This window comes from Canis lupus, chromosome 21 (assembly GCF_011100685.1).
Source record: "Canis lupus familiaris isolate Mischka breed German Shepherd chromosome 21, alternate assembly UU_Cfam_GSD_1.0, whole genome shotgun sequence".
Taxonomy (NCBI): domain Eukaryota; kingdom Metazoa; phylum Chordata; class Mammalia; order Carnivora; family Canidae; genus Canis; species Canis lupus.
In genome coordinates, this window is record NC_049242.1 from 32072214 (window position 1) to 32088358 (window position 16145).

At 39.0% G+C, this 16145-nt stretch overlaps 1 protein-coding gene across 1 annotated transcript; it reads right to left on the reverse strand.

Annotated features, from left to right (window-relative positions):
* Positions 1-4321: 4321 nt before the first annotated feature.
* Positions 4322-5370, reverse strand: LOC119864897 (olfactory receptor 10A3). The gene has a single exon (XM_038568187.1). It carries the CDS (start codon positions 5356-5358, stop codon positions 4414-4416), a length of 945 nt encoding a protein of 314 aa, XP_038424115.1. The 5' UTR covers positions 5359-5370; the 3' UTR covers positions 4322-4413.
* Between the last annotated feature and the right edge of the window lie 10775 nt (positions 5371-16145).

Below are 16145 nucleotides of genomic sequence, written 5' to 3' on the forward strand. Positions count from 1 at the left end.
TAACACACCTACCCCCATGATTCACCAATAAGATAGACCAGAAAGATATAAAAATGAAAGGTTATAAGAAAAGAATGTTGATTTAACATATGATAATAACAGTAGTTGTAAGAGAGTACACTACTTTTTGAAGGTGCTAACTTTATGTTTTCCTTCCAAAATATTTTTGGAATATTTACAAAGGGTCATTATATACGTGTAGGAAGGATATGTCAATAACTCCGAATATTTGGGGGTGATAGACATAGCATACTGTGCAATAAAATAGCAGAGCAACAGCACAAAGCATAAAAGAAAAATATCTCTTTAGCTGGCCAGAAGCTGGAAATGAAATTCAGATTACTGAGATAACACTTTCAAATGAAGTTATCGCATTTTCATGTGTTAATATGTCCTAAACTGTACTCCCAGTCTTCTCCTAAACCCGATCCACCATCAACATTCCTCATCTCAGGGAACAGGAGCTCAGAGCTTCCAGTTCCATGGGCTGCAAATCAAGGAGTCGTTTTTCCTCCAAATCACATCAACTCCATAACCTACCTGTGGCTCTGTCTTCAAAATACTGGGTATCAAATCTGAACATTCTACATTTCCTTGGGCTAACGCCCTGGTCCAAGCTACTATTGTCTCTCAAGTTGGGTAACTGCCATGGCCTCTCAACTTCTCCTTTCTTCATCCTTTGCCTCTGCTCAAAACCCTCCAATAGCACCCTCTCCTCTTCTGGTTAGAAGCCAAACTCATGTATTAAAGATCTATTCCCCTAGAACTCTCTGAGCTCAACTCTACCACATTCCATTGGACACTCTCATCCAGCCCCACTGGCCTCTTTGCTAGTCCTCAAATCCAACAACTCTGTCCCCATCTCATAGCTATTGTCCATGCTTTTCTCTGAACGTGGACTATTACTCTTCAAAATGCTAACTCCCTTATGTCCCTTCTTCCCAGGGACAGCTTCTCCAGGAACTCCTCCCAAGTCAACATTTGTGACAATCAACTCCAACCCTAACTCTACTATCTTGATTTATTTTTCTCCACAGCATTCCTCAGCGGAGATGCATCTAAATCAGAAGGACACAGGAAGGTTAAAAAATAAAATATGGAGAGAGAGATTCCCACATGCTCATCAAGGGAAATTTATGTAACTACATTATTATGGGAAGAAGCAGACTTCAGAGCAAGAAGCATTACTAGGGATAAGAAAGGTTACTTCGTAAGGAGAAAAGGTACAACTCTCTCCAAGAAGATAGAACAATTTGAAATCTGAAAGTAAGCAATAATATGGCTGCAAAATAGATCAAGCAAATATTGACAGAACCACAAGGAAACTTAAAGGACTGGCAGTCATAGTGGGAGACTATAACACACCTCTTTACATAACGGTTAGAAGAAATACATAAAGTCCTGTAGGACAATATTCCCATCACACTTTAGTCTAGTACACATAGAGAACTCTGCAGCCAGCACTGGAAAGAAAGCACATAGTTTTCAATCACGCTCAATATTCAAAAATCTGACAGTATATTGGGCCACAAAAAAAAAAAAAAAGATCAACAACTGTTCCCTTGAACACTATACAAGAGATTGTGTGATCACAGTACTCTTCCACTGAGACTCTATAATTGAATATAACTGGAAAACAACCACATGTTTAAAGCTGAGAAATACTTGTCTAAATAACATGTGAGAAAAGAAGACGAGGCAAGAAAATTAGAAAATATGTTGCACAAAACAAGAATGAAGGCCAGAATGCTTCTATTGCACTGAAGTAAGCATGAAAAGCAATGAAGTAAGTGTGCACTTCCAGGTGTTAGATAGGAACAACAAAACACAGGAAATAGGTCTGGAAGATTATTGGTGAAGAGGCACGTCTTAATGAAATAGGAAGTAAGCATACAAAGAGTCAAAAAAGCCAAACATGATTCTTTGAAGAATCCAATAAACCACGAATCCATATTTGGTCTAAGAAATGATAGAAAAGAAAAAGAAATATAACCATTACCTGGCATTTTAAAACACGGTATCACCACAGAACATGTAGACATTAGGAAAAGTATTGTGCCACAAATGTGAAATTTAGACTATGTGTATTCTCAGAATATAGAACTTACTATAATAATATCATAATTATAACAAATTATAGAACTTATCCAAATTGAAACAAGAACAGAAAACCTACAGTCTCAAAACTATTCAAGATGTGAAATTGACAATTTAACCTTTATAGGTTAAAAAGGAAAACTTCATGCTTAGTGGATGTAGCAAAACATTTAAGAAAGAAAGAAATTCAATCCTACCTAAATCTATACTGAAAAACGAAAATTTAAAAGAATATCTAAGAATCAAGGATTTGTTGGATAGATCTTAAAAATAAAAACAAAACAGTATAAAGCCTATACTGAGAAAAAGTCCATAAGAAATATGGACTGCATAGACTGGCTCTGAAAGATGGCAAACTCCAAATGTGATTATCAGAGTGGTTGGAATCTACTGTAGCTTTTGAATAATGTGTTTTGCCAGTAAATAAAAATACAAGTCAGATGAACAAAGCATTATGGAACAGAATGTCTAGAACTGGCAAGAACTTTACAAAGGGACACTCCTACTCTGTTGGAGGAGGTGGTTGGAATAACCCAACTGCAGAAAAATCTAAAATAGTACCACCTTAGTAACCTAGCATGACACACTTCGATCTGGCAATTCTGTTACCTAAAATTCTATATATAATAAACACACAACCAGATGTGTAGAAGGATGTTCAAACAGTTTCATAATAATGAAAGTTGGAAGTAAAACACCCACTTGAGGAAACTGGTCACTGGTAACTATGTTTACTCATTTAGAAGGTGATGCACTTATTTAAAAACAATAAAGCAATATCCATATAGACATAAGTGATACCTTGAAATATTACACACAATGGATTAGTTGGAAACTCTCCCTCCTCCTATTCTGATAAAAATAAATGTATGTACACATACCCAGTCCTCGGACACCCATAGGAAAAATCAGAGCCTGGACAGAAACCATGCAGAGTGATGGCCTCTGGCAATGATATCAAGAATGAGAGTCCAGGTGCTTTTGAGACTTTTACATTATTTTGTAATCTATGTACTCTTTAAATTTTAGAAAGTGATGACTTTTGTAGAAGTTTAAAAGCAAGGTGTTATTTAAAAATACAAAATGAAATGCAACATCACAAAAGTTGGGGTAAAGATGGCACTAGCATCCTAGAAATTTCCCCCAAATGACAATACCAATGAGAACAGACCCTAAATTTCCTATTGAAAGAAACTAGTACATATCTTATCCAGAATTACAATACTTGAAGGGGTTGTCACAAACAACGAGGGTTAAAACATGATGCATGAAGAACCAGAGGGGACTCCACAGAGGCAGTTCAGATAAAGCTAGAAAGGTTCTCTGGGACTTAGGGTCCTCACAGCATAGTCCCCGGATCAACAGTTTTAGAACTACCAGGGAACTTATTCTAAATGGAAATTAGCAGGTGCCACCACAGATCTACCGAAACAGACACTGTGTGGGGCCATCAACTTGTGTCCTTATCTCCATCCCTGTGACTCTGATATATACCATAACCACACCTGAGAATCACAAGAGGCACACTCCCAAGGGCAGAGCAGTCATCCCGCTGTTTGCAGCAAAGAGAGTTGGGTGGGTATGCTGGTACAAGAGTCCCTGGAAAATCTCTGACATGAGATAAGCAGGCAGGCATGGATGATCAGAGGATCCCAAAAATATACCACAGTTTCAGGAAGCTGTCTATCAGATGGAATATGGGACAATGTGAGCTCCGATTATCTGATGGCAGAGGAGTAGTAAAGGAACAAGGAATTCATCTTTGCTTTAAAGATAAAGCTACGCTGTACACCAATACTTTTCCAAATTGAAAGTTCACCCAAGTCACTTGGAGAACCTTTTAAATAGCAGATTTTAATTCATTAACTCTTGGGTGGGACCTGATAGTCCACATTTTTACATCTCCCCATGGAGCCCTTGTGTCTGGCCGTTAATTCAGTAACAGTTTCATAAAGAATGTTACTGTCATGTTAATGTGACACATAATTTTGTCCCATTGGAATCACTTTGTTGTATGTATCAGAAATAAAAAATCAGTACATACAAATGTTGGGACTCGGGTGTTTATTGGACCTAATTTTAATGACAATCAGTAATGGCCTATATATCATACTACAGGAATATATAAGCTGTTTTATTATACATTACATTAAAAATTTACCACAGTGCACTATTAAAAACAGGAAACCCTATAAAGGAACACGGAAAAATAGCAAACCTGTTAATACCATTGAAAATAGACTGTTTAGCCACATATAAAATTTAAGTAAAGTTCAGTCAGACAGTGACCATATATCACATGGCTTCTCAGCACAATCAGAATGCATGTATATCCACTCTTCTTCGCCATAGTTTCATCAAAGCTCTTTTCATCTCACTATTTCTGAAGCTGTAGATCAGTGGATTCAGCAGAGGTGTAAGAAGTGAGTAAGACAATGACATCAGCTTCTTGGTTTCTGGGGAGTAGCCAGATTTGGGTTGTAAATAAGTCATATTGGCTGTGCCATAGAAGAGGGTCACAGACGTGAGATGGGAGGCACAAGTGGAAAAGGCCTTTTGCCTCCCCGTGGCTGATGGCATCCTCAGGATGGCAAAGAGAATCCGAATGTATGACAAGAGTATCAACACGAAAGGAACCATGACAATCAAAATGGTGCCAGTGAATGCATAGATTTCAAACAGAAACGTGTCTGCACATGCAAGTTCTAGCACTGCTGGGGTTTCACAAGAGATATGATTGATTTCATTGGGGCCACAAAAAGGAAAACTGAAAACCCATGTGGTCTGCACAGTAGCCACCATGATCCCTGAGACCCATGAGAACATTACTAATTTCATGAAAACTCTTTTGTTCATAATCATTGGGTAGCTCAGAGGGTGACAGATTGCAGCAAATCGGTCATAAGCCATCGTCCCCAGGAGAAAACATTCAGTGCCACCAAAGAAAAGGATGAAATACATCTGTGCAAAACAGCTCATAAATGAAATGGACGTTTTCTCCCTGGTGAGGACCACCAGCATTTCAGGCATAATGACTGCGCTGAAACTCACGTCCACCACAGACAGGTTCTGGAGGAACAGATACATGGGCACGTGGAGGCTCTGTTCCAAGCAGATGATGATTATAATGATGGCATTTCCCATCAGAGTCACCAGGTAAACAGCCAGGAAAACCCCAAAGAGCTGCTCTTGGAGTTCAGGGAAGTTGGAAAAGCCCAAGAGGATGAATTCAACCACAGAGCTTTGATTTTGCCTTTTCATTCCAGTGGTGGAGAGCATATCCTTTTTATGGACATTGTATACAAATTATACAATGCTGACGGTCCAATGCTGACAGTCTGTGTCTGCAATTCACCCCAGGTATTCTTGGCAGAAGATGTAAAAAGGAACACATCCTGACTTAATTCAGTTTGGTGATGTTAGAAATCACTTGGATTAATAAACGTCCAATAGAAAGGAGGAAGTGAAGAAGCTGGCTCAGAAATTTCATCTGAAAAGCACTGAATATTATCAAAATACTTTTATAACCTGTACAGTATATAGTTTGCAAATTAAGTATAGCCTTAAAACAACATCAATATTTTATAGTTGAGACTCCATTCCTACATCATGGCTATCAGAATCATCTCTTTTTTTTTTCAATTTTATTGAAGTAGAAAATTTAAAATACAAAAGTTAAAGCATTAAAGTAGACAAATGAGAAAAGATACACACAAATATTATTTAAACCATCTAATAATTCAAAGTTATATCGCAGTTGACTTACTATAAATATTCATCATGTTCAAAAAGCCTGTGTGTGATGCTTGAATATGCAATCTTGGCAGGGACAAAGGGGTTTGATGTACTTATCTTAGGTGATCTGTAATTGTGTGAATGCCTTTAGGCTTACTAATTTTTGCAAAGACTGCTCATAGACAATTCTATTGAGATCGGCCTGTATGAAAAGCTTTCTTTTTTTATTTTTCTTTTTAAGAGGGAAAGACAGAGAGTGAGTAGGGGATAGGGAAGGGCAGAAAGAGAGGGAAAGAGAATCTTATGCAAGCTCTGTGCCCAGTACAGAGCCCAGGGTGGGGCTCAATCTCACCACCTGGAGATCATGACCAGAGCCAAAATCAAGAGTCAGACACTTAACAAAGAGAGCCATTCAGGCCTGCATGGGAAATTTTAAGTCAGTTCTCTAAGGCTAATCTTTGTGACCATAATGATTTAGGAATCATACAGTTGTGATCAGTCTGTGACTGTGATTTAAACATTTTCTTTCTGTCTCCTGTCTTTGTCTCTCTTTTTCTCTCTCCTACTGCCCTGCTCATCAAGAAATTGATTTAATCGTCAATTATTCAATAAATCCAGTTTTAGCACTTACAATGTTCTAGGCTCAGGTACCTCAGGGACAGATTGGCTTCATACTCCACAGAGAGCTCAAAACATTACACAAAATAGCATTCCACTCTTACCTCAGTTTTCAAATTCCTATCTCTTCTATCTTGGCTGTTTTTCTCACCTATCAGTAACTGACATCTTTTAGTGAGGAGGTTACATTTTACATGTACACATCGGTAGATATTACATATTGATAATATTTGCATATTATATATACATAAAGTCTAACTCCCTTGCTAAATATAAACTCCAGGAATCCAAGATTTTGTTTTGATCTTTGCTATACTCACAATGTCTACAACAGTCGTGGCCCATAAATGATACTAAACCAATGTTTGATGAGTAATAGAATTTAAAATTGAGGAAGTCCACTATAGCATCTAGGAATAGAATATGGAAAAGAAGAGTGAAACCAACACACCACATTGCTGGCAAGCAGAGGTAATAACAAGGGGCTATGAGAGGTTTCTGCGAGGGATTCAATACTTCTGAATAAGGAGGGAGTGTGAACAAGCACAATCATAGCATGTCACCAGTGGAAGGCACAGGAGGTTGAAGGGGGATGACTTGCTCAGGTCAAAGGCATTTCATGACACCCTAGCATTACAATGGAGACCTACTGGCCTTTGTGTGATGTTTTGTAAGCCAGCAGAAATACACTGTGGGAGATGAGGAACCCAGCAGAACAGAAGGAAACAGCTCATGCCATCTTGAGTAAAGACCAGTAGGACATAAGCACACAGTGGAAGGCAAGTTGATTTATTTCTGAATTTGACCATATCATCCATAAAAATTAAATGTCCATACTAACCATACTAATTATATGTTGTATCTCTAAAAGTAATTGAAATTAGTAAAATATAGTCATAGGATCAAACACCTAAAATTCATTTCTAATGAGAGAAAAGAATAAAGTATATTTAGTTACAAAAGTTTAAAAGTGGATACATTTGGAAAATTTAGAATATAATGTAAGTAAAATAGAAAAGCTTTGTAGAATGGATAATAAGCATCTTATGGGGAAAAAAAATTCATGACTGGTAATGGGTTACTGACTGCAGTTGCTGCACCTTTTCTCTGGAACTTAGGGACCTCAATGCCGACTTGGAGAACTCTGGGAAAGAAATATTGAGGCAGAGCGCTGCCTAATAGGTTTCATCCTTCCAGTTGAAGAGGTAGGAGTTGCACTTATTTTTCAGTTCCCTTCCAGCTGCAAAATTCTAAGATTTGATGATTAATGTCTGCCAAGTACTTATACCCCTAATTATTGCCCAAACTTTTCTCCAAAAAGAAGAGAAAAAGGAATTAACCAGCATCAAAACCAAGGAGTCTACTGATTCCGGTGTGTCAGCTGTGTCTAGGGATCCTGAGCACAGAGACATCACTTCAACAGCATCTCCAATGATCAGTTGGAGAGGAACTGTAAGTGGAAAGCCCACCAACACACACACAGCAGAATCCTCCCTTTCTTACCTATTGACTCTGTCTCTTTAAATGTCTTGCTACATTGTCAAAGTTTTACCTCTACTCAAAAGCCATCTTCTCACAAATACAACTCCGTGCTTCAGGGCTTTGATCCTAGAACATTATATGACAGGGAATCATATGCCCTGTAGAATCCCTCCCTGGAGGACTTGGAATCACTTCATAAACACTCTCTCATATTTTTGCATGATGACTAAAGGGGCTCGACCTTGGTGCCTCAGGTGAAAACCCTCAAGAGCACACACCTGGAGCATCGCTCCTTCCTATTCCTATGGGGAATAAATGCCTCTTCACACAAGAGACCCAGTTCAGCATGATGTCTCCAAAGGAGGTGATAACGGAGGCTGACTAACACTTGTAAACTGGAAAGAAGAGATTGATGGTGTGAGAGCTTGAGCAAAGGCTGGTGAGCTAGAGGTAGAGGACAACTGGGTGGAATGCACAGTTTGGGCGATGGTGGGAAACTAGTTAAGGCAAGCAGAGTGAAGCCTAGTTGTAGAAAACTGAATGCTTTTTCTACCATCAAAGAACTTTTGATCATTTGTAGTGGAAATGTGAGCCACTGAAATTTTTTCAAAAAATATCATTACAATGGATTTTATTGAAAGAGCTTTTAAGCTATGATTCAAATGATCTGGATTAGTATGATTTGAGGAAATCATTTATCTTCACTGATTCTATAACTTTCTGTAAAATAAACATAATATGGTTAATCTCCTCAGGTTGTCACAGTGGCTCAGTCAGTTAAGCCTCTGATTGGATTTGGACTCAGACCATGATCTCAGAATTGTGAGATGGAGTTCTGAATTGGCTTTTACCCTGGGCATGGAACCTGCTTAAGATTCTCTCTCTCCCTCTCCCTCTGCCCCACTCCTCCACACTGTCCCTACTCTCCTTCCCTCTCTCTCTCTCAAAAAAAAAAAATATATATATATACATATGGTTAATTCTATTGAGTATCAGTGAAATGTCAAGGCATTTAGGATTCAGTCTACACTGGGGTGAATAACAAGGAAACCACTTGGCTCAGTCCCCACAGAGTGAAGAGATGAATCACTCTGTAGACTTGGCTCTGTCCTGAACTGGACAGTATGACTGAATGTAGGTTACCTTTTTCTACTTCTCACTGCACATTCTTAGAGCAGGTTCCATTCTGAAGGAAGCTCACCTCCCCTGGCAGCAACTATTTGTTGAAGAGACCATCTTTTTCCATTGGATATTCTTTCTCATTTTATTGAGGCTTAACTGTACATAAAAAAAAAAGTGTTGCTACAGCTGATGTCAGAGAAATTACTGCCTGTGCACTCTTGTAGGTTTTATGGTTTCAGGGTCGTTTTATGGTCATTTAGGTCATTAATCCATTTTTAGTTTACCTTCGTGTATGGTGTAATAAAGTTAATCCATTTTTAGTTTACCTTTTGTGTATGGTGTAAGAAAGTGGTCCAGTTTCATCCTTATTCATGCGTTGTCCAGTTTTCACTACACCATTTGAAGAGATTATCTTTTTCTTATTGCATATTTTTGCCCCCTTTCTCAATAATTATTTGACCATATAATCATGGGTTTATTTGTGGGCTCTCTATTCTGTTCCATGGATCTATGTGTCTGCTCTTGTGCCAATAGCATAGTGCTTTGATTACAGCTTTGCAGTATATCTTGAAATCTGGGATTGCAATACCTCCAGCCTTTTTCCTCTTTTTCAAGATTTCTTTGGTTATTAAGGGTCTTTTTTTGTTCCATACTAATTTTAGGATTATATGTTATAATTCTGTGAAAAATGCTGCTGGTATTTTGAGGGGATTGGATTATATCTGTAGATTGCTTTCAGGACTATGAACATTTTAACAGTATTTGTTCTTCCAATCCATGAGTGCGGGATGTCTTTCCGTTTGTATCTTCTTCAATTTTTTTCATCAGTGCTTTTACAGTTTTCAGAGTACAGGTCTTTCACCTCCTTGGTTAAGTTTATTCATAGGTATTTTATTATTTTTGATGCAATTGAAAATAAGATTGTCTTATTAATTTTTCTTTCTCCTACTTCATTATTAGTGTATACAATGTAACAGATTTCTGTATTTTGATTTTGTATCCTCACTGAATTTATTTATCAGTGTTAGTAGTAGATCTAAAAGAAATCGTTCAAGGATCAGGGATATGACTAGTATGTAGCTCATAGATTTGTTGTGGGGATAAAATGTGAAAAAGGCATTGGGCATTTGACAATGCCTGGCACACAAGAGCTAGAACTGATGATCCATTTGTTGTTCTTCTGTAATTACTATTGCTATTATTGTTATTGTCACTGATCCTCACAGTATACCAAATGGTACTATTATCAATATCATGCTTTAATGATGAAGAAACTAATTTTCAGAAAGTAGAAGTAGCTGTCAAAACATGGAAGCAGAACCAATATTTGAAATCAGGGTCATTGAAACGCTGGGACACCTGCATCCCGATGTTTATAGCAGCAATAGCCACAATAGCCAAACTGTCGAAGGAGCCTCGGTGTCCATCGAAAGATGAATGGATAAAGAAGATGTGGTCTATGTATATAATGGAATATTACTCAGCCATTAGAAACGACAAATATGGGCAGCCCCGGTGGCGCAGCGGTTTAGCACTGCCTGTAGCCCGGGGTGTAATCCTGGAGGCCCGGGATCGAGTCCCACGTCGGGCATGGAGTCTGCCTGTGTCTCTGCCTCTCTCTCTCTCTCTCTCTCTCTCTCTCTCTCTCTCTCTCTGAATAAACAAGTAAATAAATTTAAAAAAAAAGAAAGAAAGAAACGACAAATACCTACTATTTGCTTCGATGTGGATGGAACTGGAGGGTATTATGCTGAGTGAAATAAGTCAATCGGAGAAGGACAAACATTATATGGTCTCATTCATTTGGGGAACATAAAAATTAGTGAAAGGGAATAAAGGGAAAGGAGAGAAAATGAGTGAAAATATCACTGAGAGTGACAAAATATGAGAGACACCTAACTCTGGAAAATGAACAAGGGGTAGTGGAAGGGGAAGTGGGCGGGGGATTGGGGTGACTGGGTGATGGGCAATGAGGGGGGCACTTGGCGGGATGAGCACTGAGTGTTATGCTATATGTTGGCAAATTGAACTCCAATAAAAAAAATTTTTTTAATGAAATAAGGGTCATTTGACTCTTGTTGTATGTTCCTGGTGTTTCCTCTAAGTCACACTGCCTATCACTTCAATCATTTTTCGCATATATGGAATGAGCAAAATGAGCATTGTATACTTAATTTATATTTGTGTTTTCTAGTTCATTAAACCTTCTATATCCTTCAAACATGCTTTAGACAAGCATATAACACTAAAATAATTTCCTTTTTTTAATATCTGCTTTCCCTGTAGCCCAAACCCATGGTAGATAGTAGTTATTTCCATGGGTTGTGCCTTGGTATATCACTGGAAAGTTATACTTTCCTCTTGCAATTTAAATCATCCTTACATCAAACCTTTAGACCTATTGTGACAGACGTGAGAATGTGTTGTTCAGATACCTCTCCAAGAACAGATTCACTTTCCAGATGCAAAAGAGGTGGACTGCTGTGTGCTCTTTTGTGGTCAGACTGAGCTTCCAAGCCAGGCCACACTCTTCTGGGTAAGCCCCCAGTCAATGACCAAGCAAGGGTCTTGCCATTTCTGGCCCACACTGGATACCCCTAATGGACAATCCAGAGCTCCCTATTGGGTGTGCAGAAGACTTTTCCAGGCCTGTGTGGCAGTCAAAGGGCTTCTCCTACACAATCCTGTTTCAACCCTGTATCTTTCCCAGGTATTTTCCTTCCCTGGGGAGACTCCTTCTCAGCATCTGCTCCCCAGAAAATCCAGCACAGATGGTACACAAAGTAGTCAGTGAAAGCAGGCGGTAAAATAGGGATTGGAAATTGGATCTTTATCACCTGGCTCGCCTGTAGATCCCATCCTTGTTTTGTTACTATATTGAACGTAGACATGTCCTGGGCACAACAGGAAATTCAGTGATAAAAACTTTCAGAAATGGTAACTTGGAATTATATAACTATGGAGGGAAATGTGCTGGCATTGAAATTAGGAGAGGGTAGAAGGCAATATATCAGAAAATAATAGCATTACACAGTTGTTACAAAATTCCTTTGACCCCTGAAGGTAGATCACAAAAAAGCTGACTGCAATGAACAGGCCATTGAAAGCTAAGTGTGAGAGCTTTGGGGAAGGGAGGCAGGTAGAAGTCTTCAGAGATAGGGAAGATGGCCTGGTCAGTTTGAATGATGACAAACACACACTGGGGTTTTTTTGTATTTGAAGATGAACTCCTTTGAATTGTTGTCCTGTACTTTATCTTACTAAGCTAAAGATGTCTCTACCTCCCCACCACATGTCACGTTGCAAACATTTCCATTTCTTGTCTTAGAAACTGAGTGTAAGTTCCCACTAAGAGAAAAAAAAATCCCATTTTGTTGCATAAAATAAAATTTAGATAAAGGGCTATGAAGAAAGAACAGGGTTTTCAAGGGGAGAAAAAATAGAATAAGACAGAAGAAACAAAAAAGTTCACCTTAATAAGGAAAGGCATTTTCAGGAGGTCTGCAGGAAAAGTAAGAATTAGTTGGAAAGTAGAATGAGAAACATATCAGATAGAGACAAAGGCATGTTTTGACAATCCCAGCCCAGGATGGGATAGTGACACCAAAAATGGAAAGCAGACCTTGCAGCAGGAATGTAGGCAAGTGAATGAGTAGGGAGAGGACAGAATGCAGCATGGAAGAGTAGAAAGCATAGACAGGGCCCAATTAAGCTGGGCTCCACACAGCATACTAAAGACTTTTTTTTATCCTGAATACATGGAAACCCCCTGAAATATTTAAACAGGAAGAGACATTGTAAGATTTACATTTTAAAAGTTCACTTATTTCCTGTCCGTGTTGACTATGGTGGGAAATCTTGGCATCAACTTTGACACCAGGAAAGCGTGATTTCAAGTGTCAATCCTACCAGCTGTCATGAGATTGAAACTGCCAGAGTGGCTGCAATTTAGAGTAGCATGAACAAAGGAAACAGAACAAAAAGTATAATGAAAGTGAATACTTGGAACTAAAGGGAGAGAGGATGTCACATCAAGGAAGGTAGGAAATGCAGAGAAAGAGAGAAGGATTGCAAGTGCTGCACAGAGCCCTGGTCATGGAGAAAGGTAAGAGGGAGAGAAGCACACGGGGATACACACAAGGAGAACACTTCCCCAAAGACAGCAGCTGGGAAAATGGGAGAGGCTAATTGTGAGTTCTTGCGAACAGCAGGACTTAAAGCCTAGAGTTTTATTTATTTATTTTTTTTTTTTAAGCCTAGAGTTTTAAAGGTCAGTGGGCTTGGCTGGAATAGCATCCTGAGAGTACTATCCTCCTCCTGGAGAGAAAGTAGGCAGGTGGTGGGATGGAAAGAAAATCTGAAGAATGTTTGGTATACACAGGGAGGGGATTATTTGCCCTTCTTGGGATCCTCCCTGAGAGGGAAATGTTCAGGAGGATGCTCTCCAGGGACAAAGGAGCCAGCCAGCACCATTTTATTTCCCCATCTCTCAGCATAAACACAGAGCCACTCACTTGTGGTAAACAACACTCTTTCTGCCTAATTTGCTTATACCAAGTCCCACACCCCTGTGCTCTGGCAGTAATGCCCTTCTCTGTAAAGCCTGTCTGAATCCCAGTGCAGCAGGCCCTTTCCCCAGAAGACCAGCACAAGCCACTGCCCACACCATGTCTCCTATACAGAGAGTTCTACAGGGCCTCGGTTCAAGTGGAAGTAGTATCAGATCTCATTTAACAAGCAGACCAGAGCATACCTAATTAAAACTTGCCATGTTCTGACCAAGACCCAATTACTGGCCACAGCAGGCAAGGAGAACCTCTGTGGACAACTGGGCTGAAGGATAAAAGCAGCCAAAACACAGCAATAGAGTGCACATAGCACACACCAAGGACACTCCCTGAAGTGCCAGGCCCTGGAAACTGTATAACTTCTTCTTCACAAAGCCATTACTCCCAGAAGCCGGAAATATAATGAGCTCTTCTATCTAACACAGAGAAAAAGACAGACTTAGACAATATGCCAAGACAGAGCAATTCAACCCAAATGAAAAAAACAAGATGAGGTCACAGCCAGAGATTTAAGTGAAAGAGATATAAGCAACATGCTTGATAGAGAATCTAAAGTAACACTCATATGGCTACTTGCTGAGAGTAAAAAGAGCATGAAGACATCAGGGAGACCCTTACAACAGTGATAAAAGAGTTTTAAAAAGTAAATCATGGAGCCTGCTTCTCCCTCTGCCTGTGTCTCTGCCTCTCTCTGTGTGTCTATGAATAAATAAATAAAATTTTTAAAAAATAAATCAGAGATGAAGAATGTAATAACTGAGACTGGAAACAGACTAGATGTAATGACCACAACGATGGAAGAATCAAAGGAATGAATAAGTGATATAGAGGACAAACTAATGGAAAAATAATGAAGCTGAGCAAAAGAGTGAAAGAAGAATTATTATGGGACATAAGAACAGACTTAGGGGACTCAGTGACTCCATCAAACATGATGACGTTCATATCATAGGAGTGACAGAAGAGAGTGCAAACAGGGTAGAAAATTAATTTGAGGAAATCATAGCTGAAAACTTCTCTTATCTGGGGTGGAAAACAGACATCCAAATCCAGGAGCACAGAAAATTCCCATCAAAATCAACAAAAGCAGGCCAACACCAAGACATAATGTAATTAAATTTGAAAAATATAGCAATAAATTCAAAAAATCTTAAAAGCATCAAGACAAAAGAAGCCCCTTCCCTTATGGGAAGACCTATAAGGCTAGCTGTAGACCTCTCAACAGAAACTTGGCAAGCCAGAAGGGATTGGCATATTATATTCATGATAAATAGGGAAAATATGAAGCCAAGAATACTTTATTTTTTAAAGGGAATTTAGAAATTATTTTTATTGTTCAGCTCCAGAAAGCATCAACCCAAACACAGGCTCTCCCTGTCTTTTGCCTAGTGTACCTGTTTATTTTTTTTCATTTGTTTATTTTTTAAATTTAAATTCAATTTGCCAACATGTAGTATAACACCCAGTGCTCATCCTATCTAGTGCCCTCCTTAGTACCCATCACCCCATCCACCCACCCTGCTCCCCTTCTGCAACCCTTTGTTTTCCAGAGTTAGGAGTCTCTCATGGTTTGTCTGCTTCTCTAATTTTTCCAAATTCAGTTTCCCTTACAGTCCCTTTCAATATTTCTTATATTCCACACATAAGTGAAACCATATGATGATTGTCCTTCTCCAATTGACTTATTTCACTCAGCATAATACCCTCCAGTTCCATCCACGTCAAAGCAAATGGTGGGTATTCATCTTTCTGATGGCTGAGTGATGTCTCATTGTATATATAGACCACATCTTCTTTATCCATTCATCCGTCGAAGGACATCATGGCCCCTTACACAGTTTGGCTATTGTGGACATTACTGCTATGAACATTGGGGTGCAAGTGTCCTGGCATTTCACTACATCAGTATCTTTGAGGTAAATATCCAGTATTGCAATTGCTGGGTTGTAGGGTAGTTCTACTTTTAACTTCTTGAGGAACCTCCACCTGGTTTTCCAGAGTGGCTGTACCAGCTTGCATTCACACCAACAGTACAAGAAGGTTATTCTTTTTCCACATCCTCTCCAACATTTGTTGTTTCCTGTCTTGTTAATTTTAGCCATTCTCACTGGTGTGAGGTGGTATCTCATTGTAGTTTTGATTTGTATTTCCCTGATTGCAAGTGATGTGGAGCATTTTTTCATGTGCTTGTTGGCCATGTGTAGGTCTTCTTTGGAGAAATGTCTGTTTATGTCTTCTGTCCATTTCATGACTGGATTGTTTGCTTCTTGGACGTTGAGTTTGATAAGTTCTTTATAGATCTTGGATACTAGCCCTTTATCTGATATGTCATTTGCAAATATCTTCTCCCATTCTGTAGGTTGTCTTTTAGTTTTGTTGATTGTTTTCTTCACCATGCAGAAGCTTTTTATCTTTTTTTTTAAGATTTTATTTATTTATTCATGACAGACACACACAGAGAGAGGCAGAGACACAGGCAGAGGGAGAAGCTGGCTCCATGCAGGGAGCCCAATGCAGGACTCG